Genomic DNA, 24,437 nt, shown 5'->3' with positions numbered 1-24,437 from the left:
GCACTAATAAAAAATCCAAATACTGACATGAAACCACAAGATTTGGCACTGCTTAGCTTCTCTACATTGTCCCACTTTGCCTGTATAGTTTAATATTGTTTTTAGACTTGAGTGTGCTCTTTCTTTTATTTGGAGCTGCAACAGCAACAAGGTCAGGACATATGCCATGGATTGCACTTGTCTTTCTTTTCAAGAATTTGCTGAGGAGAGGTGAAAAGCCATCCATGTTTTCTCACCTGTACATAACACCACAGCATTCCTCAAGTGTCCATCCTTTTGTAGCAGCTTTTCTAAAGGAAGAGGATATGTAGAAGGAAAAAGCTAGAAGGTGGTAAGAGAAAAAGTGCAAAAGAAAGACATGGCTCTTCTCCCTTGTGAAATGCTGTGCTCCGTCATGGACCAGTGGCCACCGATTGCAATGTAACCAGAATCAGGAGCTGGCCAAGGCCATGTTTATATGTTCGTAGAGCATGATGAAGAGCTCTGGAACTGAGGAGCTGCCGCTGGAACCAAAGGCAATATAGCTAAGTTAGCATTCTTCTGTTTCCATGCCAATCGGTCCTGCTGGAAGGACTAATTAACCTGGAAGGAGGTTAAAAAAATAACAACTGTGCTGTCCTCATCCCAACCAATGTTTTATACAAAGTTAAGAGCACCAGAAGCTCACAGGTGACAGCTCTCACCATACATCCCTTTGGTACCAGTGTCATTTCCCTTCATTACCATCCTGTGTGACAAGTGCAGTCACAGATGCTTTTCAGTCAGTGCAGGTTTTGCCTGGCAAAACATGTCCATCTCGGTCTGTGTTGTTGGTACCCTCGCAGGCATGGATCTAGGGAGCCCCAGGCCTAGCATCTGTACATGCACACGGCACCCCTGGCCATGAGGGGATGGCTTGAGACCCTTGCAGGGCAGGGCAAGGCAGGGCAGGGCAAGGCAGGGCAGGGCTCCCAAGCCAGCTCCTTCTCTCGCCTCCGCGACCTCCTCTGGGCACCACTCCCAGGATGTGCCAAGGGGCAGCTGGGCACAGTCGCCCAACCATACAGCAGCAGGCAGAGGGACAGGAGAGGGCAGCGGCACGGCGCCAGGAAGCCCCCTCTCACACTGCTCAAGGGAGTACTCCGTAGGCTGCCCTGGCCCCCAAGTCCCGCTCCCACTCCGGGGATTCCCTCGCCCTCTCAAAGAGATGAGCCTGGCTGCGGGGGCTGCACGGGAGCACCCCAGGCTCCAGGAGGGGCTGCGGGGCCGAGTGGTGGCGGCAGGGCGGGCGTGTCCCGAGGCGGTGCCCGGGAAGCCACCGCCCCTCGTCGCCGGCCCCGGCCCCGCGGGCCCCGGTCCCCCGGCGCCTCACCTCGGGCTCTCCGCCGGGAGGGACGGCAGTTCCCTGCCTCCCTCCCCTCCCTCCCTCCCCTCCCGGCTGGCGGGAAGGCGGCAGGGCGGGCGGAGGGGAGGCGGGCGGCCGGGCTCCGGCGGAGGGCAGCGTCCTCCGGGGCTCGGCGGCGTCCGGCCGCGGGGCGGGCGCAGCCGGGTGCGCGGGCGGCTCCCGCGGGCCGGGCGGCGGTGCTGGGGCAGAGTGTGGATTTTTTGGTTTTGATTTTTTTTTTTGGGGGGGGAGGGGGCGGGCGAAGTGGAGGAAGAACAGGGGCTGTCGCCTCCGCCTCCTACTCAGCGGCAGCCGGGGCAGCCGGATAGCGGCGGCAGCGGCGGCGGCTGCTGCTGCTGCTGCGCGGAGGGAGTGCGGAGCGGAGGGATGTGGGGCTTTGGGGGAGGCAGGATCTTCGGGATCTTCTCCGCTCCCGTCCTGGTGGCCGTGGTCTGCTGCGCCCAGAGGTAGGAGCCAGCGTGCCCCGGCGGCGGTGCGGGATGCGTTTCTCCAGGGGAACAAGCTGATGCGCTCCCCCCGCCTTCCGTCCCCCGCCCCGCTCCCGCCGTCGCCCCTGGCCCCCCGCATCCCGTCCTCTGCCTCTCCCGCCCGACACCCCCGTCTCTCTCTCCCCACAGTGTGAACGATCCCGGCAACATGTCCTTCGTGAAAGAAACTGTGGATAAATTGTTGAAAGGCTACGACATCCGCCTCCGGCCGGATTTCGGAGGTGAGTCGCCCTGCCCGGGCTTGCCGTCCGGAGACCCCCCCGCTGTCCCCGGCGCTGCTGCCGCTCCGGCACGGCGGGGCCGGGTCCCGCGCCCCCACTGCCGCGGCACTTCTCGCCGCCGGGTAAAGGTCTGGTCTGCTTGCAGGTCCGCCCGTCTGCGTGGGGATGAACATCGACATCGCCAGCATCGACATGGTTTCCGAAGTCAACATGGTGAGTAGCGGTGGAGCCCGGCCGGCGCCGGGGCTGTCGCCCGGCGGGTCACGACTGCCCGTTCCCCGTCCCTCCCTTCGCACGAAGTCGCTGCTGCCTCGGCGGGCGGTGGCGGGGCTGCGCGGGGCGCCGAGCGCTGCCCTCTTCCCTTGAAAACTTTATTTCCCTGGAGACGCGCTTTCCTCTTCATCCGCATTCCCCCTCTCTCTGCTGGCGGCTGCCTCCGCGAGTGTGCTGGGCCACCGGTTTCCCCTAAGCCTCCTCCTCCCCCTAAGCCCCCCGGGCGGCCGGAGCTTGCTGGGGCTTCGTCGGCACCTGCCGCGGCCTGTCAGCCGGCGGGATGCGGGGCGGAGTGGAGCGGGGCGGGCCGGCGGCCGGCGGGGTGCCCGGGGCCGGAGGGTCGCGGCTGCAGGCATCTCCCCGCGCCTCAGGGGAAGACAACAGCCCAGCTTGTCGGTGCGTAAATTCTGACATGTGCGAGTGCTTTAAGGATCGTTGAGCACCCAGAGCCGGCGCGGTTGTGTATGGACTTCGGAAGAATTGCAGTCTTGCCTCGGAAAGTGGTGCTGTGCGGGTCTGTCGGGTACACGGATGAACAGGGAGGTCTTTAGGGCGTTTCTGCGGTTTGGTCCTGCCGTCTGTATAGTTTGGTGATAGGAACTTAGGAGCTACAATTTCTGTTTCTTGTCTTAATCCTGAACATGAGGTGCTTTTTTCATGTTCCTGAGGAAATGACTACTTGCTCTCTGTTTTTTTCTTGTATTCTTCTTTTTGCAAACCTGATGTAGAAAGACCAGCCTACTCTGCAATGCTGTAGTTACATTTGTGGTGTTAAACATAATAATTACACACTTGGGAGCTGTACTCTGTTGTAGTAAATATGACACTAACTCTGCACTACACCTCCTTCAGTGCACTGTTGCAGTGTTACAAGCTGGCATAGCTTGGCTGTTGCAAGGTGGCATAGCTTGGCTTTATACATGATCTGTGTATTTTCATTAGTACTGCTCTTTCTTTCACCCTCTTTACCTGAAATTCTGAGGAACTTTTGCTCTACTTCTCATCTTTTAAAAAATGATTTTTAACAGAGGGTACAGTTGCCTGTTTGCAGTTAAAAGTGTCACCAGCGCCAGCCTTTCTACTCAGTTAGGAGGGAAAAGTGAGATAGTTCTTACTTATTGAGTTTGTTTTAGGCTTCCTGCAGATTCAGGCAACTGCAGAGACATCTTGTATATTCGACAGGCTTTTCTATACCTATATGATTGCTTCTCAAATAAAAAAAATGGAAGCTGAATGAAAGCTTCTCACTGAACAGTAATTAAAAAGTCTGACTTCACTATCCCCACTGCCACCTTTCCCACCTTTGGCTATGCTCCAGACTTAAGGAAGCACTGCGTGACGCATTAAATTAATATATAGCACTTTGTGTATGTGAAGTGCCACTTAGGCAATAAATATCAGAGAAGGGCATACTGAGATTGGAAAGAAAATGAGGGGAGATATGGTGCTTTTCGTGCCCTTTCCCTCCCTGCCCCCAGCAGTGGGAAAGGTTGTTAGTTTTGAATAACAACTTGTTCAACTCGCTGTAGCAGGGATATAAGAAAAAATAATTACACTGGTAGGCTGGGTAATAAGATCTTGAATGACACAGAAGCTCCTCAAGAGGATGGATACCATCTCTTTCCCCCAGACAGGAGCCAGTGTACCAATTGCTTAAGTTTCTAGCTGCTGCAGAAGTTGGTGTCCACTGTTGCCCATTAGTTCCCAGAACAGCTGTAGAGAAGTGGTTTTTCATGTGCTTCTCATGGGGCAATGCAAAGTCTGAAAAATATTAATACAGGTCTTGCAACAGAAACAAACAATGTGTTTCTGAAGGGAGTTGTTAAAGTACTATTGTTATAAAAACTGTACTAGTTTACTTTAGGAAAAAATGAGCAGGAAAGGCTTCTGGTTGGTGAACACTTTATTACAACCAGAATCTCATCTGAGCTTGTCTCATCTCCCTGTGAAAGAACTCATCTTTGACCAAGCATAGCTGTATTCAAGTAGTGCCTGAGTTGATTACTTTCACTTATTTTAAATTGCTTTATACCAGTCTGCAAAGATTCTTGAGTAAATATTAATGAATAATGAATGAGAATGAACAAAAGTAGCTTTTCAAGATTACTCAAGTATATATTCTAACTAGTAATTTGGAGAGGGAAAAAAGTCACAGTTTGAAGACCAAAAGCATAGCTGTTGAACTTCATACTTGTTGCCAACTCAACTTTTAATCTTTGACATATTCTTTCATTTAATTCTAAGCAGATATTGTGAGCATTGACCTTTAGCCTCATCAACTACTGAAATGTCTTACGAGAATTTCTTTGTGTGAACTGTAGTGTGGACATGAACTCCTTTAATTTAAATCTAGACATTGGTGTAACCTTTTATAAATTGGCTTGTTAAAATTCATCTCTGTATTAAAAATAAAATAACCGGAGATTTAACATTCTTCAATTTTATGTGCATAAATAAAATGTTATTACAGCAAGTTTTATTATGCTGCCTTCTAAGCAGCCAATAGTGTAGCTTTCAGTGATATGATGACAATTCTTTGTAAGAAGAATTACAGCTTGTATCATACCCTTTTCTATTCTTAATCAAACTGTGGGTTTATATATAATATATTCCTCTATGAAGCTTACTAGTTATTCACTTAGCTTTCCAGCATTTAAAAAATTTATGTAGTTTTAGTCTTTCTGTTGAAAATTACTGAAAATCCTTTGCCCTCTACATCCAAGATACCTGTCGCTATTTTTTAGAATAGATTTACTGAATAGGCATGTGCATCTTCCTTGGATTACATGGAATGGTAAACATTTTTCTTTTTTTTTGATGCTAAACTGGATTAGGAGGACAGATGCAAGTATCAGGACTGCAGAGCATCAAATTGTTTTACTGAAAAGTTGTAATTAAGCAATTTCTATTTGATCTCATAACATCTTGAAAATATTGAGTAGCGTTATTGAAATCATTACTCTGCTATGTTATTTACATCATACTGAAAATACTAAACTTGTCTGATGTAAAAAATCACATGCTTTGATATTTATACTTTGAGTTATATATATGGTGACAAGAGGGAATTAATGAACTTACCTGTAAGAAGTGCATTGGTCAAGGAAGTGCTACATCTGTTAATGATCTGCACTTATATATATATATATATATATATATCTCAGTATGTGCTTTACTTCCCTGCTTTACCTGTATATGCTTTCCCATTATTATTTGCCTATTTCAAAAATTATATCTGTAACTGGGTACTTAAGCACCTATCTGTTTTTGTGCCCACCTACAATAACTGCATTTAAAACTGTTGTAAATTGTACAGTAATATACATCTCCAAAGAAAATACTAATCAATGACAACAGATGCAATACTGAGAAAATACTGTAAGTCATCTTACAAATAAAGAGTATAGAAGATTATCGTTGTCATATTTCAATAATTTAGCTGTATAGTTTATAAAATTTCATGATTTGGGCTGATTGTGTTCTGTTCTTGCTATGTTTTAGATGTTTTACTTAGGTTATGTGAATCAAAAACCAAATAGTTCTCATGCTTTTTACTATTCTGTCAGCCTGCTTTCAGTCAGGCAGTGTCCACAATTTGCAATCTTTTTTATAGTCTGATTGTTATTCAACATTTGTTCTGTGAATCAAATGCATTGGTTCCAAGTATCCAAGCACCCAAATACTTCCATATCTTAGGAAGTTAAATAATCAATGCTTTGAATCTCCAAATAACTCCCTCTTTAAAGTCATCATTATAGCTGGAAGACTAAGGTAGCGTGGTTTCATTTTACTGAAATTTTAGAATGTTTTTTAAAGTTTATAAAGTGGATGGAGAAAACAAAGGGATCAGTGCAAAAAAGAACCCTTCTCCTTAGAGATAATATTTTGCATGTATGATCTCTTGTAAGAAGGCAAACCTGTGCTACTGCCCTCTGAAGTGCAGTCTGCATTCTTTTTGTGTAAAAAGAGGACTTGAGTTGTTTATCTAGGTTTCTCAAAGGCTCTAATTTTGATAAAATTAAATCAGCAGAACCCAGGGGACATCATTTGCTATATAGTCATCCTGCTGTTTTGAGAATACTGTACTCAGAAAATTAGTTTGACATAAAGTCAGCCCATAAAATTTATGAGTTGTTGTTTCTGAAAACAATGTAATCTATTCTATGCTAACACTCCTAAAAAGACGTAATCTGTTCTATGCTAACACCGAAATTTTTTTATTTTTATGTATGTGCCCTTATAAAACTGCAAGTTGCATATGGACTTCATTGGGTGCCTGCTGATTTTCAAAGCAATTTTGACATCTTTCGGACAAAAAGTGTCAAAGTTGCTGCTCTAAGATCGACTGAAGTTACTACTCACTGAGACTAGATAGCGATTATTTTCCTTGGATAGTGGTACACAAATAATTATTTTTAGCTGAATTAATTCTTACTTCACCTGAAGTACTGAGGGTGCAGAACCATCATGCGTCTATTGATGAAATCTGTCACATCTTACTTTAGATGTCTAAAAATTTTAATGGATTTGATTTATGTAAATTGAGGTGTATACAATTAGATGTCCAAGTGAGAGCTGGATTGCTAAACTCTACAGCTGCAGTTAATGGAGATCTAGAACAGAAGGGGGATGCTTGGGCAAAAGTGTCTACTGTCATTTCAGTTTCATGGTACTATACTTCCCCTCTGGTTTCCAGTCCAGATTGGTGCAGACTTCTTGAAAGTCCTCTGCCATGTCAGTGTGCCCATGTGCTAGACATGGCACCAGATCCTGAGATTTAAACAACTGAGCGTTATTCTTGTCAATACAGGTGATGGAGTCTGGAGAGCTGCTGAGCTTAAAATGTAGAAGACACCTTAGTAGTGCTTCTTAGATATTTCAAGTGCCTCAAAGTATCTTGTTCAGATTCCAGCTGTCTCTCTAAAAGGTTAAGGAACTCACATAGTTAGTGTGCTGTACCTGCCAGCTGTATACAGGGGTCCTGCATAATCCAGGCATCCAAAATGGCACCAGACATCCTTGTTTAGGTAAGTGAATTGTTCCCTAGATGCATAGCCAAAGCTTATCCTTCAGGCTCCCTCTGGAATCAGGACATAGTAATTATTTTGTAACTTGTATCTTAGATGTCTGTGTGGTTGTTACTTTTAAGATGGAAGGATTAATCTTTTTTGGGGGTGTGCCTGTTTCCTGGATGGCTATGGAAAGAGCTAAAGCAATTTGTATTTTTTTTTTTTTTTTTGAGTGGCTGCGGTTAGGCACAGCGAAATGTAACCTATGTTTCCTATTGTAAATGTATCTTCCATTTCCTGTCATAAACAGATACTTTCTAAATACTTTGCAAACAGAATCTCAAAGTTGCCTCATGCAGGAAATCATAACCAAGTTGTGACATATTTTGTTTGAAGATTCAGGTGCAGAAATTAAAGGAGTTTTACTAATAAAATGTTTTCATAATCATATTACAAAAACAAGTTTTCTAGCGAGAAGAAGATTTATGTGTGCAGTGCTTATAACTAGTTCACAAACCACAGGAGTATAAAATAGAATATGTAACTTCATATTCTGATTTTGCTTTTATATATATTTAGGGACAATAGAAGATCATAATGTGGCAGATAGACCATGTACATAATTTTGTGTGTGTATATAGGCACACACTCTGGCTACTGGGGATGAACCAGCAGTTACCTTCTAGGAGACATCAGCAATGGGCACTGATCCTGGAGGACAGTCTATCTTAGCAGCTTACCTGCTCTCTAGCTGCCAGCTGGTCACGGGAGCATCCATCCTCTGCCTTGTCCCCATCTTGTTTTTCTTCCTCAGGACAGTACCCATGAACTCCCCTAGCCTGCATCACTCTCTCTTTCTCCATCCCTGTCATGTTTCATAGTTCCTATTGACAGAGAGAGAGAAATACTTGTAGCAGACGGTGTGATAGGAGAACGACTCCTGTTTGGCCAAGGGAATTGATGACAGGCTTCTGCTTATCTGCAGTGGAAAGCAACTACTCTGAAGGGGAAGGAATACCTGCTTATGCAGAGACAGGGAGCTGGTTAATGTTGCTGGGAGGTGGAAATAGACTATTTAAAAGCCAACTCCAGCTGCCAAGGTTGAATCATCCAGACTTGGATGATGAAATAGATACGATCTGTGATGATATCAATCTGCAACAATTGCAAACATTTCAGGGGACAAAAAGGGATTCAAAATTATGTTCAAAAATTAGAGGAATGACCCCGAATAAAGAAGGAGCAAGCACAAAGTGCCGCATTTTATAAGGAATGAAGAATCCAGTATTTAAAATCATAAAGATTTGGCTGAGCAGCAGGACACTAAGAAAAGGATGTAGAGGTTTTATTGGACCAGATTCTAAAGCAAGTGAAAAAGTCACAAATGCAATACATTTGAAAAAAGATGTGTCTCACTCTGGGGCACATAAATAGAAGTGTCATTCACAAAACACAGGGTTTTCTCTACAATTAGGTAAGCCTAAGCAAGAATGATGTGTCCAGTGTTTCTGCACTGGCTTTCAGGGAGATGGAAACAAACAGAAGGTGTAAAGAAGGCAAGAAAATGTTTCTAACTAAAATAATTACAAAACAGGACATATCCAGTGATGTTGAAGTAAATGGGTTTGTTTAGCACTGGAAAACAGGATAGAGAGGGCATAAATTTCCCAATATGTAGGATGCTGATGGTGAGAGAAGCACGCTGTTTAGAACCAGTTGAAGGAAGACCTGAAGAAATTAATGAATTGATCAAAATGGTTTTCATCTAGCTATGTTTTTGGTAGCATCTCTTTTGTTGCAGGTTTTTAGGAAGAGATTTGATAAATAACTCTTCCCAATGGTGTTGTTCTTGCAATTGGAGAGGCTGGGCTAGCTGATGCTCTGAGATATTCTCCAACACTGTATCTCTGTGATTTATACTTACTATATGCCTAGCAATTTTTTTACAATCCCTTGAAGACAGAAGAAAAGAGGGAAAGAGTGATATTTATATGAAGCTTTTTATTCATGCACTGAATTCTTATTTAGATAATGTAATGTCTGTAGGCATACAGAAAGCTTAACAATTTGGTAAAGGCAGGCAATGTCGTGCTTGGCAGAAGAGAACACACAAACACGGAAACATCAATGATACCTGTGGACTTGAGGTCCACAGAGCCAAGTGTCCTGACTCTGGTATTGGCTGGTAGTGGATGCTTAGGGAAGAAAAAAATGAACAGATGTTAATACTTTTCTAGTGTAGTTTTGCAGCCTCCAGTAGTTTGTCACTGAGACTTCCTGAGTCTCGAGGCTCTTAGAGAGAGTATTCTTCTTTAGGTGTCACTAGGGCATTGGGATGATTTAGAAACAATACACTTTTCTCCACAGTTTCCCTTTTAATAAAGATATGATTATATAAAGAATTTAAACTTGGGTAGTATCAAGTGCAATCCATCAATACTGAAGGATAATAAAAACTTTCAGTGAAAGAAGTTGAGCAGTATTTAGCTACCATTAGGGTTTTAGCTTATCCAGGATAACCTTTATTTTTCTCCTCTGTGACACAGAATCGTAAAAAATAGCTGGAAGAAGAATCATTTCAAAGTGACAGTTCATTTAGTATTTGTAATTGAATGTCACAGTTCCTCATAACTACAGATATTGCAAGGAAAAAATCCCCAAGTCTGGGCATGTCTAATTCATTATTCACTATTACAGATTTGAACCAATAATTTTGGGAAAATAATTTGTTCTCTCAGCAGTTAGGAGCTGGTTACAGGTCGCTGTGATAACATAACCTGCAATATGAATGTAATATTGCGCACAGCAGAGAGGGAAGGTAAAACAGCTGTGCTGGGAGGTCTGCAGTTACACTGGATAATTGGCAGTTCAATAGCAGTTAATGACTTTTTTCTTTATACTAATATGAATGTTGAATTTTCATTAGTTCACGGGTATGTCTCCATGGCACAGTACAGCACTCTGCAGAGATGCCAGAGGTAGTTCTGGTGCAGCTGGTAGAGTTTCTGGAAGCTGTGAAGTTATGTCAATACAGAGCTCTGTACAGGATGGTTGTACCAGTGGGAGTTAGGTCATTGAATGCAACTGCTTTCTCAAGCTTAAAATAGGTTATCTGGTGTATGACCAGCCTCCATCCAGAGTTGATCACCAGAGTGCCCTTCAACAGAGAGAATCACTTCCATAAGACAGTATTTTTTTGTTCTAAATCAGGTATATTAAGACTGGCCCTCCAGAATTGCCTGTCTGGAGGCATAATGGGATGGAGAAGACAATGGCAAGAATTGACTGCCTTAGGATAGATGCTCAGTTTTCAGTTAATGTTGGGGTGAATTCTACCTGTTGTTCCTTCTTCACCCGCCTTTTCAAAGGTAAGTGGAAGAGAGCCCTGAACTGGTACACAGTTGAGCTCTAGAAGTACTGAACCCAGCAGGTTATTGCATTACATGTAAATTCTTTATACAGTTTGAACTTCAGAGTGTTTTATAGGTAGACAGATAACCTTTAAAAGCCAGCTCAAATCCATGTGATTATAAATAGCTCATCCCTTGCTCTTTTAATTGAGATGTAAGATAGCCCCACTATTCTACTAGTCCTTTATCCCTAAAGTTACTTGAACGGAAGAGCTTCTTTCCCATAACTATGTCCTGTTCATATGAGGGATATTTTAAGGTCTCCCATTCAGGTGGTTGCTTATCCATTACCACGTAAGCTCATTGCTTATTTACAGTGTCAGATGTTGAGCTGTAATCCAACTGTAGTGGGTTGACCCTGGCTGAATGCCAGGTGCTCTCTACAGCCACTCTTTCACTTCTCTCTGCCGCTGGACAGAGGAGAGAAAAAACCAAAAAAACAGCGAAGGATTAATGAGTAGAGACAAGAGCTGGGAAAGGTCACTTATCACCATCACGGGCAAATCAGACTTAAAGTAGGGATATTAATTGAATTTATTACTAACAGGGTCAGAGCAAAAGAGTGAGAAGTAAAATAATTTTTAAAAAATCACCTTCTCTTCACCCTCCCTTCTTTCCAAACTCTACCTCCTCCTCCTGGCAGTGCAAGGGGATGGGGAATGGGGGTTGTGGTCAGTTGTTGTTTCTCCCACTGCTCAGGGAGAGGAGTCCTTTCCCACGCCAGTGGGGTCCCTCCCACGGGAGACAGTCCTTGATGGACCTCTCCAGTGTGAGTCCATCCCTTGGGCAACAGTTCTTCATGAAACTGCTGACCCGTGGGTCACCTCTCCATGGAGTGCAGTCCTCCATGAATGAGCTGTACCAACATGGGTCCCCCACAGGGGCCACAAGTCCTACCCAGGAAAAGCCTGCTCCAGCATGGTCTCCTTTCTCCACAGGCTGCATGTCCCCGGCAGGACCCTGTTCCATCTTGGGCCTCCCACGGGGTCACAGCCTCCCTCATGCATCCACCTGCTCCAGCATGGGCTCCTCCATGGGCTGCAGGTGGGTCTCTGCACCCCGATGTCCCTCCATGGGCTGCAGGGGCACAGCTGCCCCACCATGGTCTGCACCACGGGCTGCAGGGCCTCAGCTCTGGCACCTGGAGCACCTCCTGCCCCTCCTTCTGCACTTACCTTGGTGTCTGCCTTGCTCTTGTGTTCTCACTCTGCTGTTCCCTGACTGGAATTTTCATCTATGCAACAACTTTCTGTTCTTAAATATGTTATCACAGAGTCTTGATTGGCTCAGCTTTGGCCAGTGGCAGGAAGCCCATCCTGGAGGCAGCTGGCATTGAGTCCACCAGACAGGGGAGGCTTCTAGCAGCTTCTAACAGAAGCTGCTCCTGTAGCCTCCCTGCTATCAAAACCCAGCCACAGAAACCCACTGTACCAGTTCATGTGCCACGTGAGCTCAGCTGGGCAGAGCCCTTCACTCTTTGGGACTGGGCTGAAGCAGAATCAAAAAGCTGAGAGCTTCCCCTTCCAGGAGTTACGCTTGGCTATGCAAGGAAGCTGAGCCCCTCTCACATTTTTCAGTGGGAAAATAAGTCAGGAAGAGTAAAAAGATTGAATCTTCCAGACTTAGAAGGCTGAAGTGTAAACTAAGGGAAACCATTTTTCCTACTTAATCAAATGTTATTTTGTAAGCAGATGACCATTTTTCCTGGTGGTTTCTGATGCTACTGTGCCTTTTGAAATGCACTGAAAATTTGAAGTTTAAAAAAATAGACAATACAAAAATGTGCCTAAATTCTCAAAATTACTGAGTAATGCAGTAAGTTCTATTTGTTAAAGGTACAAAAGATGAACTTAGGCCTTTTTTTTCATAGCATAACACAATGACATGTCTGTGTTTCCCTGCATCAGTAATGATTTGCTTTAGCTTCTGACCTCCTATGCTATTCAGATAATACTTGGCCTTTCTAAGTATCTTCCAGTCATGTAAAATAGGTTTCTATTTGGATAACAAAAATATCTCCCAAACCAACTGGAACTTTGCATAGGAGGATGTTTGCAGGACTTGCAAAACAATATATATGACCCTCAATTTTTGTTTTTGAGCCATAAGCTTTGGCTCTGCTAAATTTAAGAGTTAAGTGCTCCTGATAATCTGTAGAATGTCATGACTTCTGTGCTTGAGCGTTGCACCTGTGCTCAGGCATGCACTCGTTGTATGTTAATCATTAGCATGTATTTGGCCCAGCATTTTCACAGGTTTGACGTTCTCTGGAGGTTAGCACATCCTGGGTCCACTGCCAGTAGGCATCTTGGATGCAGCTACTTGAGCTGTGAATTAAGCTAATCTAAATAGAAACAAGGTGTGCCATGTAACACCACTTGTCCTTCAGACAAGAAAACTCTTTGGCTCACTGTATTTGCTATGGTAGAGCTACCCAAAAAGCGCAATTCAGTGCATCCATGGAGGGTTATGTAGTCATCATTTCTAGTGGGAGAGCTGTGACTTTCCAGAGGGCAGTGCATCTGATCTGACTGGCAGTACCTATATTAGAAGATAGCTCACTGTAGAGAGCTTGTTGCTTTCCCTTCTCTCTGCAGTGAGCGTGGCTTGGGCCAGATGCCTGTCTGTTACCCTTCTGAAAGTAAGTGAAGCAAGTGCCATCTGCGTGGCCTCTTGACTCTACTCTGCTGTCAGAGCTCTTTTTTTTTTATCTCTTTGAGAAAATAGGTGGACAGATATTCTCTTTGTGTTGGGAAACTGCTGTTGCACACTTGTTTCTCAGGGATGAACTCTGTCTCTTGGTCTTGCTTGGCTTCATGCCCCTTGACAGCAGCTTCACACAGTTCAAATGCTGCATCACTGAGCAGAAAGCTGTGGTAGGTGAATGACAGCTACCGATTAAGAGAAGGAGCTTGAGGTGACACCCAGGACAGCTACACTGGGCAGTTAACATGCACTCAAATTCAGAGATGTTGTTCACCTCAGTTGAGATAGATAACGGTCTGTATGTGGAGGATTTCCAGAGTACTTACTCTCTTCATGAAAACCAAGTAAAGGAAGTACCAGAGTCCCACATGTAGCCTTTATTAGGAACCTAGAGTGTAGATTCAGATTAGTTGCCTAGATGAGGTGGGCTGGACTTCACCATTACCTTGTGTGACAGAGAAAACAGGTTGTCCTTGGGCAGTAAGGGCTTATGGAATGCGTAGAGAAGTAGTTAGCAGTAGCTGTGTGTTTTTGTGATGAACAAGAGGTGATTAGGAGAAATCAGTTTTAGGGAGGAAATATTTCATTTCCTTTTAATCAAAAATGATGTCTCCTTTGGCATTTCTTCTGCTTTTTTTTTTCCCCCCAGAAAAATGGTTGAGCTAGCTTGGGAATAGCTTAGCTATTTTAAAAATTCTGATTATCTGCCTACAATTCTTTTTATAAACCATCCCCCTTAAATGGACAGGGAAAAAAAAAGGAATAAAAAGATGGGCAGTGAATTAGCAAATGCATTTAAGATAGTTGGTCATCTTATCTTTCCAGTAGACCCACTTTAGTCACATGCTCATATATTATTAACCTGACTGAATCAAGGCTGATACTGCACGTCTTTCCGGGCATACCCATTTATGTGGTGTTGGGTGCCTTTTGAATTGGATTCTGGTGCTGTAATTTAGAAAGGGAAGCCAGAACTTACAATACAGTAATCTTGTTATCCACTAGTGAAATGTTCATTATCTGTTTTATAAATATCTGTTTAATATCGTCAGAAGTGATTTGGAAGATGGGATACCTTCCAAGCTGGAATTCTATGATTTTATGCATTAAAAAGAAAAACGTTCAATCTCTGAAGAAGATCCCTTTTGCTTAGACTTCCTCAAGAAGTAATTTAGCCCTAACACTCATGGTGTTATCCTTTCTTTCATTAGTCACATCTCTAAGGATCTCATTTATAATCTTGCCTTATATTCCTCTAATATACCCACAGAGACATATGTCATTTAGTAACCTGCTGGCACAAAAGTTGCTATATGTGTAAAGTGGTTTAACTGAAAAAAGAGTTATTCCACTCAGATATAAGTATACCCATTAATTTAACTGCTGGTGCTCACTGAACAGCTGTCATAAGACAGAAGTCATAGTCATTTGTTACTCCTTTCCTCCAAAAGTCCCCGACTGATTTTTGTTAATAGCTTGAGCAAGGGACCAAATCTCATGAGACTTCTGTGTGGATCTTTTGCCATTTTTCTTTCTCATCTGTCTTGAATCTGATTATTCACGTCTTTTGTGCTGCGAAGCAGGAGGCTGCATTTTTCTCATCGTTATTTTTATAGTTCTTTTCCCAAGATGTGCAGTCCAAAAAAAAAAAAAAAAAGGCTGTTGTGGGAAAACCAGATTCCTTCCCCTTCCTGAAAACACTGCTGAATTATGCTAAATACAAATGTAGCTTGCTGTTTTCTGGCACACAAGTGGCTAGTCCTTCTGAACTTGACTTCAGCTGAGCCTGATACTGCAAAATGTGGTAATGAGTTCTAAAATTCTTTGCAGAAATATATACTGTTTGATTATAACATTTACAGAATGATATTGAATATCATCTGCACCCTACTATGTGTGGCATTGTTAAATCCTGTGTCTCTTAGTACATTGGTGCTATTATAACATTTTTCCTGATATTAAAACCAAAACAAACCTGAAATAAAATGTTATGATGAATCTATACATAATGGCAGAAAACTTCGGAGAAATTTGATTAAAACATGGCAATAATGCAATAACTATGCTGAAGATTCAGAAGATGAATTTAGTTTATTGCTTCTAGAGGATGCAAAATTAAATACTACCTTTCAAAAATGAGTGATAAATCTTCAGTTGCATGGAAATAATGCTTATGAAGAATTGACTAGATGTGATGTTGATGAAGGCAATCAAAGGATGAAAGGGTCAGGGTTACTTTTCGATCTGTCATTGAATTGTGGCCATCTATCACTGCAACTAGATTTTGTCCTAGCTTCTACTGTGGTGACTATGGCTGGATGCCCTGCAGCACCACTCAGTGCTCAGCTTCAAGTCCTTTGCTGTGTTACCTTTTCTACAGGTGTGGCATAGCTGGCAGTAATTTTTTTGTGGCATGTTAATTTCTTTGGAAACAGAAAGTGCTTATTTGTAATGATACTGGTTTGCAGTGTCTTATTTGTTTATTTATTTTGCCTTGAATAGCAGATATTTGTGCGGTATAAATAAATATAAGAAAGGTTAGATGTTTAAAAGACTTGAGGTATCAGACCTTCACAAAAAAATCCTCCCGTTTACTCCTATCTGTGCTTTTGCTGTTTTGAGCTACACCATTAACTGCGACTCTTTCTAATGGAGTTAGAGAATACAGGGAAGGAAGACAGGAGGGAATTATTCAATTTTTAGATTACTGTATGATCACAGTGGAGTGAAAGTTCGATTTTCTTTGGTTGCCATTGCTCAGCAGGGACAGGGTATGATGATTGTTTTTCACAAAACCCATTGGTAAGGAGGCAGTTACTCAGAAGGAGCTGTAGTCTCCATGTGATCAAAACCATGTATTCAATAATCCTCCAAGACACTTATTTTATTGATTGACTAAAAAAACTCCAGAGGAAACTGTTTTAGCATACTATGTCATATCAGACTTCTGAGAAACACATTTTCCTTTCCTTTCAAATAATAATAAAAAAAAAAAGTGTCAGATTTGACTGTTACATCTGCAGTGGCACAATGTCAGTGGTCCAGGAGAAGAGGTTTCAGCCCATCTTCTGCTGTCTGTCTGTAGAGACCAGCAGAAGCAAAGCAAAGCAATCCAACGCTAATACTGATATCCTGACCATGATTTTATCCCATTGTGTCATCATAGGATGGCACTAAAGCTACAGACATGCAGATCTTCACACCAAGATTAATTTTTAACCTCTTAGGTATCATTGCCTGAACTTTTAGGTGCTTTGGAGGGCAAGAGATGGCCATGTCTTCCAGCCTGTGTATATTCTGTGATAAAATAGCACCAGAGCACTGTGATTATCAGACAGTGTGTTAAAAGCAGCAGCAGAATTTTATGCAATTACAAAACTGAATTCCAGAAATACTTCAAATCTTTCTTCCTTTGAAAAACATTTTTTTAAACATTTCCCCTGTTGATTGGCCCTTGATATGTACAAATCTTAGGTCTCATTCTGCCCTCTCCTTTTTTTCTAAAAGCAGCAAAACATGTAATAGAACTGTGACTGATGTTCAGTTCCACATCTTCATACAGATGCAAAAGGTATCACTTCTTCCTCAGGTCTGCAAGAATATTGCCTGGAGTTCTCAAATGCTGACGTGCTTCTAAAACCTGCCCTTTTGCATTCATTACTCTCTGGCTTATCTTTGTTCTTGTTAATGGAGGGTTCTCTTTAGTGACTGTAGTACCAGTCGTGATTCCTGCTAATACGTTGTCTAGCATTGCACTCTAAGTTTTATGTATGAAAAGGGGCTTTTTTTAATCCAGAGGTCTAGGGAATAGCCAGATCCTTTTCTGGAGTCTAGCTGTTGGTTGTTGTCTTAATGTAAGACACTAAATTAGAAGGATTCCCTTTGGGCACACTGTTGAAAATACCTCCCTGGAGATAATACCCTCTTTCTGTCTGGGTGAGATATGGAGAGGAGCTTGTCATGCTAAGCAGAGTACAGAATTTTTGTGCAGTGAGGTCTGTTTGACACTCAGATGACTTGGCCATGTCTTATTTCTGTAGTCCTTACTCTGCTGCAGTTCATGCTGGGAGCTGGCTCTGTCTGGATCACTTGGGCTCAGAGGAAGAAGAAGGTGGTTTAAGACTACTTTTCCCATTTTTTCCTTCAGCTGTCCTGGCTGTAAGCTATGTCTGATGGAGATCAAAATGTTTTCTTAATTATTTTCAATCAAAACTCACAGTGAAGAATATGTAAACTGAATAAAAAATTTTGTTTGACTCTGTGTAGTATCAACCAACAGGTCCAATACCATTTATTTCTTGGTTACTCTTTGTGGGAATAAATAAGAGCATTAGACACTGATAAAAGGGAAGAAATTTTTTTTTAAATTATTCAATAATCTCTAGAGACTCGATGTGATCTAGAGTTTGTGTACATCCCAGAGAAATTATTAAAGACTTTACAGTTCAAGAGTTACAGCTGGGACTACGAAGAAATATTCCCAGGAGCAGAATTTCTCTAACCTGTATTTATGTTTGTGTGTACCTGTGTTTCTTCTGCTGTCCCACCACAATTCTCAGCTACTTCTCTCAACTTCTGCAAAAAGGCAGTGGGGGGACATGTACAGACACTGCTGCCAATAGGTTACTTCACAACAGTTTTGGAAAACTTTCCTGAGTACTGAAGTCCAACCAACCCCACCAGTAATTTCTTGGAGTGCTTCATGGGTGGTTTTGGCCCCTGTCAGATGGTACTCTCTCAGAGGCTTTCCAGGCACGACTCAGGAGTCTGCAAGGGCCAGAGTCACTTCTGATACCCAGCTAGTATGTGTACACCCCATTTTGGAGGCTGAGATAATCTAATAGTAAGGACTCGAGATGCTCTTGCCAGGTGGACTCAGTGCCAGAGTATGTGTTTAATATTCTAGTCACATTTAATTCACTAGTAGAGACATAGCCATAGAGTCTCTTTGAGAAATTTATCTACTGATCTTTAGGCCTAATAAATTCAGCTGTGTTTTTGGTACCAGAGGTACTGGCTGCACAGCATTTATCCTTATTAAGCATCCTCACTAAGCCATACCTTGTTGAACTTTTAAATGAAAGTGAAATCTCGGCAGGAATTCAGAATTGGTGAAAATTCCCCACAGTCTTCTGCAGCAAAAGGCTCAAGTGATGTTTTCAGTTCAGCTTTTCCCAAAGAATTTTTTTCTGGAGGAAGTGCATGGCTCCAGACTCAACAAGCCTCAGAGCTGCAGCTGGTGCTGCCCTGGCAGGTTGTCCCTGTTGGGTGCGATGGCCAGCTGCGTGGATGACATCACCTTACACTTTTCATCCTTGGCACCATTAGAGCCTTTGTGTGATGCAAACTTAACTTCCACTTTCCTGTATAGTGCTCCAAAGAAATATTTCATGTTCAGCATTTACAAGAGTTGAGGGAAAAACTGTCAATAAAGTTAACATGGATAAAAATTTGTTTGATGTATACTGATCAAACCAGGTAATTTTTTTTTAATGCTATGTAGAATTACTGTGCAGGCTGTATGTTAATAGAAGTGGGAAACTGTCTATTTTGGAATCACAGTGGAAAATGAAGCCAACTGACATTGCCATTTATATCAGCAATCTGTAAGATTTCCATTAAAAAATGCATTCTCTGCACTGAGCTGATCAGACCTACCCGTGTGTGCTCAGCAGGATAACCTCATTGGGTCCAGAGAGTCTGGTTCTGCCCAAATGTGTCTCAGCTCTAATGAAGAGTCTGACAAGTGAGATGTGGGTGAGGGATAGTTTACAAATCCAAGGTACAGTATGTCTAAGGGAATGGATTACCAGAATGTCATGTTAACCATACATTTGAAATAACAGTGGAAATCACGTTTCATTGGTAAGTCTCAAAGTTCCACCCAAAATAGGTTTAATAATCTTGTGCTGGGGGGCACAGACAAGAGAGGGAGCATGTCCTACATCCTTCAGCTGACCAGTGACACAGCCTGCCTTCCTGAGCTCTGGTCCAGTTTTTGATGACAAAGGCTGTTACTGTGCGGGCCAGGAGGTGCCGATCTCTGAAATACAGCTGGGTAGCTGATGTAAATTGAATATTTATGCTGTCAGTATGCTTTGTAGAAGTAGGTCTGGTTTGGTTTAGTGGGCATAATTCATAGTTGACACTCTAGGTGTGCTTGTGGAGAACACCTCTGTCTTGGGTCCATTCAGGTTGTCTAGTAAAGTTGTAGAACCCCCATCCCTGAAGGTGTTGAGGTTCAGGTTGGATGAGGCTTTGAGTAACCTGATCCAGTGGAAATTGTCCCTGCACACAGCAGGGGGCTTAGAATTAGATGGTCTTTAAAGAACCCTTCCAGCCCAAAACATTCTATGGCTCTCTAAGTCTGTGGCATGCTCTAAAACAGCTTTGCAGCATGAACCAAGGTGTAGAAAGGGAGAGCAGTTGGCAGATGCACTTCAAAAGCACATTTCCAGTTTGAACTACAGAGCTAATATAGATAACTCAAAGCCATACCAACTCCCATTTTTAGAATGAATTGTCATTTCATTTTGGGACACTGAAGCACATCTCCATCTGATGTGTTATTTATTCATCACTTAATTAGCAACTAGTTGTGAAGTGATGCCTTCATCTTTATTCTCATTTTTTGGCTGTTTGTGAGAGGCAGTGGTAAACAGGTGTAAGAATTGCTGTATCAGCTCATAAGAGACGTCTTTTAGCCCAGTATCGTATCTCTGACTGGGGCTAGTGTCAGATGTCTAATGAATGGCACAGAAAGTGCTACTTCCCTGAAAGAATCTCCCAGCCTCCGTAATTTTCCCTTCAGAAATATTTGTGGTTGCAATTGGAGTCTTAATGCTTAAGCTACGGGATGTTAAAATAAATTATTATGCTTATTTAGCCTATGTGCACCTACATAAAGCATATATCTATATACAGTATTTGGCCACATTTTTCCTTGTAGATCATACTTTTCTACAACATATTGTTGTAATGCACGTCATCACCATTGTTAGTTCCGCTTGTTAGATCCATAAAGCTGCCCAGTGTTAATCACTGACATTGCCATGAAATCTGCCTCTGTACACTCATGCAGACTTTGGAAGTTGCTTGCTTTCACCGTTTCTTCTGAGTGCCAAAAAACTTCCAGGTGCGAACAGTATAAAGCAGTGTGTGTGTGTCTGTGGCTTTAAATGGAAAAAGCTGTAAACTCTCCCTTAAATTTCGGGACTTTTCCAGTGTAGAATCATCAAAGCCTTAAAAATATATTCCAAACTAATGTTTGAATTATACTTTTGGGTATTCAAGAAGAGAAAATCCAAATGTCTTTGGATATTCAGTCATGGATTAATGGAGACTGCTTTTCCTAAAGCTCCTTTTGCTTACAATACTGAGTCCTATGGCATCAGGTGTGTAATCCCCGAGATGAGAGTTTTTGATGACTTCAATGAACTTTAAAAAAAGAAACTATAATACATTTTGAAAGAAGTTAAAATTTGTATTATTTAATGCAGAATAGGAATTGAGAGCAGATGTGATATTCTCTCCAGAACTCGTGACTCCTCCCTTTCCAAAAAGATAAGGCTTCAGAGCTAAGTCACTGTGAAATCTGGGACAGAAAATCCAGTAAAGCTCAGGATTAAGTATTTCATATCTTGAAATGGACAATGTAATTTTTATTTACATCATAAAGAAGTGGAAAACAGGATCATTTCCCTGTGGTCAGGTCATGCTTGAGGTGTGGCACACACTCCCCTATTCAGGAGTTGGTGGTGACTTTTCCCGGGGTCTCAGATTAGACATTTTTGGTTCCCACTACACGTACAGACCTTTCATTGACACAGTCTTAATTTTTCAGTATGTACTTTCTCATGTTCCTCACCTCAGCATCTTCTTTACTGTTATTGACCCTGGAACTGGTAATGAGTTTTCCAGGTAAGTCAATCACTGTAGCCTCAGGTGTTCTGAAGAGCAGGAGAACAGAAAGTGGACAGACAAAGGGGGAAGCTAATCCCTGCTGCATATGGCTCAGTTTTTATTCCAGTGGGTTATTTCAAGGTCTTCAAAGACTTTTTTGGCCGAATGACCAGATGGTGCAAGGGAAGTCAAGAGTGCCTATATATTCTCCTCTCCTCCTTAACTACAGCTATGAGTTATCGGACTCCGGTGTGGATTCCTGCTATGATCAGATAAACAGCCAGACTCAAGGTGCCTTTTGATGAATTAGAGCTCTGTGTTTTGCAGGGTATGAAAAACCATAAAGAAACCTTCTAAAAGAAGTCTGGAGTGTAGGGGAGGAAGACACCAAGTAGTAGACTTACTGTGATGTGAAGTCTTCTCTTGAAGCCACTTCCAGATGCAAACCACTAATTAGGTTGTGTGGGAACCAGACTGTCCACTTAATGACAATTTTTTCATCTGCATGTTTGCTTTGGCCTGGAATCAACATTGTAATATTTAAATATTTTCAATAGAACATATATTTTTAATATTTTTCAAGAGCAGTCAAAATGGTTTTTTCCATAATGCTGTTTTTTTTTCTAATATGCTACTAATTTAATATGAAACTGTACTGAAACATTTACAGGGATCTTGCAACAAAACATTGATTTTCTTCAATGATTTTTTTTGCTAAATTACATTTTCTCAAAATCAATATATTTTGGCAGACAAAGAATAATTTTGATGCTACTTTATACCAACATGAAAACAACTACTGTTCTATTGGAATCTACTCATTATGGTGCTAAGCACTCCTAGCAAAGTAAAGGTACATGTATAACAAAACTGGCATCTCTCTGCCTGCTGAATCTCTTTAATGTAAGTGGGAAAATATAGACTTAAAATAGCTTTTATTTACTTATTACCATGTAGGAGCAATGGCAAAGCTAACTCCAGGAATGCAGGAGTGTATTGAACCCTGAACTTTTGAGTTCTATTTTCATTGTTATTTTAGACAGCACAGGTAGCACCAGCATGTGATGATCACTCCTGTGCTATATTCCCTGTCATGGGCTTGCAAATCATTGTGTGAAATCAATTTATTTCATAGGTATGATTGGTCATTTCTTTGTTTATTTGATTACATTTTTGTTAGCTGTTTTGTTTTTTTTTTTTTTCCCAGAGAGGCTTCTGTGGAATAGTTTAGTCCTACACAGTGGAATCCAGTTACATCAAATACTTTCAGACAAGTAAACATTGTGTATCTATTAAATGTTTCTCTGAGAATTTATAGTTTCAACCAGTTCTGACTGACTAATCTCAAAAGATAGCATATGAATATAGCCTATCAGGCAGACTTTTATGAGCCATTGTAAAGTTACATCCACTCAACAGAGGTCTGTTGTTCTTAGAGTGTTATTTGCTCTATGAAGTTAACTGAATGAGTATATGAAAAATACGCTGCCACTGTGGACAGGGTCAGAATGCAGAGGGATGTGAAGCTGTTTGGCCGGAGATGCCTAGGATGAGAAGTGTAGCATTAGCACTGGTTATACCAGCAAGCATTGTGTGTACAGGTATAACAGTGTATCCTTAAAAAAACACTTTAAACATGTTGAACTGAAGTGGAACCTAAGTGAGCTGTTCTGCACCAAATTGTAAAAGTCATTAACTGATGCATGCTTTGACTGGACTTTTTAACTCCTAGAAAAGACCAGAGGTATCACAAAAAGCACAGAAATCCCTGGACTCTCAGGATAGACTTATTATTGGGGCCATACTGGGATAATTTCTTAATCCTCAAGATCCTGCTGTTGTACTTACAGTCCAAGCTTGGGAAAGTAAGTCCAGGTGTGTGCAGTGATGTGGCATTGTAAAGACTGGGTCATTGTATTAGAGTGATTGCTACTGGAGCAGCAAGTCAGCTTTAGAAACTACTCTAAAATAGACACTGAATCTCTGCTTGATGCATAATTTACTCATTTATTGGGCATAAATGATAGAATTATTTAATATGGCTTTTTAAACTTTAACCATCACAGAAAGTATCTATTTTATATCCTCAGTAGCATGTGTAGCTACATATATCAGTGAATTATAGTGAGGAGGAAAGTAAATATTCCACTTGAAACTGGAAAACCTTTCTTGAAGCTGCAGTATTTTCAGTGCTATCCTCCAGTGAGACTGCCTGTAGCAAGCAATGAGCTGCCTCCTTACCAGAACCTCCTCAATTGCTGAGAAAGTTTTTTTTCATCTTTTTGGTGCTGACACATGACATGCATCTCAGATGCTAGCCTATGACCTCTGTCATGCACCCAATACAGGTGACAAATTTGTTTCTTTGCTGAAATCATCTCCCATGACCTAACACATGTGCCTGTATCTTCAATATCTCACTTCTGAAATTAGTGCAGAAAACTGTGACATTTTTTATCAATTGGGAATTTCTTTTTAAAAGGTTTTTAACATCTCCTCTATGAAAATAAGATGGTATTCTACTATGCTACATGTTGCTAATTCAGTTTAGATTCGATGCACTAGAACAAAGTTATGAATGTAATTAACCAACCCTCTGTAAAATGCCCAGGTTTTACTCAGGTTTTTTTTGTTTGTTTGGTTGGTTTTGGGGGTTTTTTTGCAAGTGTTGCATTTCCTTTCTTTGCGTGTGAAATAATTTAGGGTGAGAGTAGCATTGCTTAACCTTTATTAGTTATGTATATGGGTAAAACAATCTCTTTAAATTGACTGGAACGACGATGGTAAAACACATTTTAGCACTGATATTTGAAAAAATGCCGACTTTAAAATAATATCATAGAGGAATACAATACAGTAGGCAGATAAAAATCCCAACTTCAAAATTATCTCTGTAGTGGCTACTAAAAATACATTAACATAAAAAAAAAGATTTCTTGTAATTTTGGGCATATTTAACCAATGCATTAGACTTTCAGTACTCTGTGTGTGTAGGGATAAAAATAAATGTTAATGTTAATGGCCAGTCTCTTCGCGAACGAAGA

At 41.8% G+C, this 24,437-nt stretch overlaps 1 protein-coding gene across 2 annotated transcripts in view; it reads left to right on the top strand.

The window, feature by feature from the left end:
* The first annotated feature begins 1,638 nt into the window (after positions 1-1,638).
* Positions 1,639-24,437, top strand: part of GABRB3 (gamma-aminobutyric acid type A receptor beta3 subunit) — a 117,314-nt gene continuing 94,515 nt past the window's right edge. Inside the window, exons 1-3 of one of the 2 annotated variants that reach the window (XM_027895798.1) lie at positions 1,639-1,830; positions 2,002-2,093; positions 2,239-2,306. In XM_027895798.1, coding sequence (XP_027751599.1) covers positions 1,751-1,830; positions 2,002-2,093; positions 2,239-2,306 — 240 coding nt within the window. In that variant the 5' untranslated portion in view covers positions 1,639-1,750. Of the gene's footprint in view, positions 1,831-2,001; positions 2,094-2,238; positions 2,307-7,176; positions 7,394-24,437 lie in introns of those variants that run through there. The other variant, XM_027895802.1, reaches the window with a different exon arrangement.

The sequence above is a fragment of the Empidonax traillii genome, unplaced genomic scaffold, assembly GCF_003031625.1.
Source record: "Empidonax traillii isolate 1590-97213 ecotype Southwest subspecies unplaced genomic scaffold, ASM303162v1 scaffold469:size586335, whole genome shotgun sequence".
In the NCBI taxonomy this organism is placed as follows: Eukaryota; Metazoa; Chordata; class Aves; order Passeriformes; family Tyrannidae; genus Empidonax; species Empidonax traillii.
The sequence above is the reverse complement of the archived record's forward strand: the minus strand, read 5'-3'. Positions and strand labels throughout refer to the sequence as shown.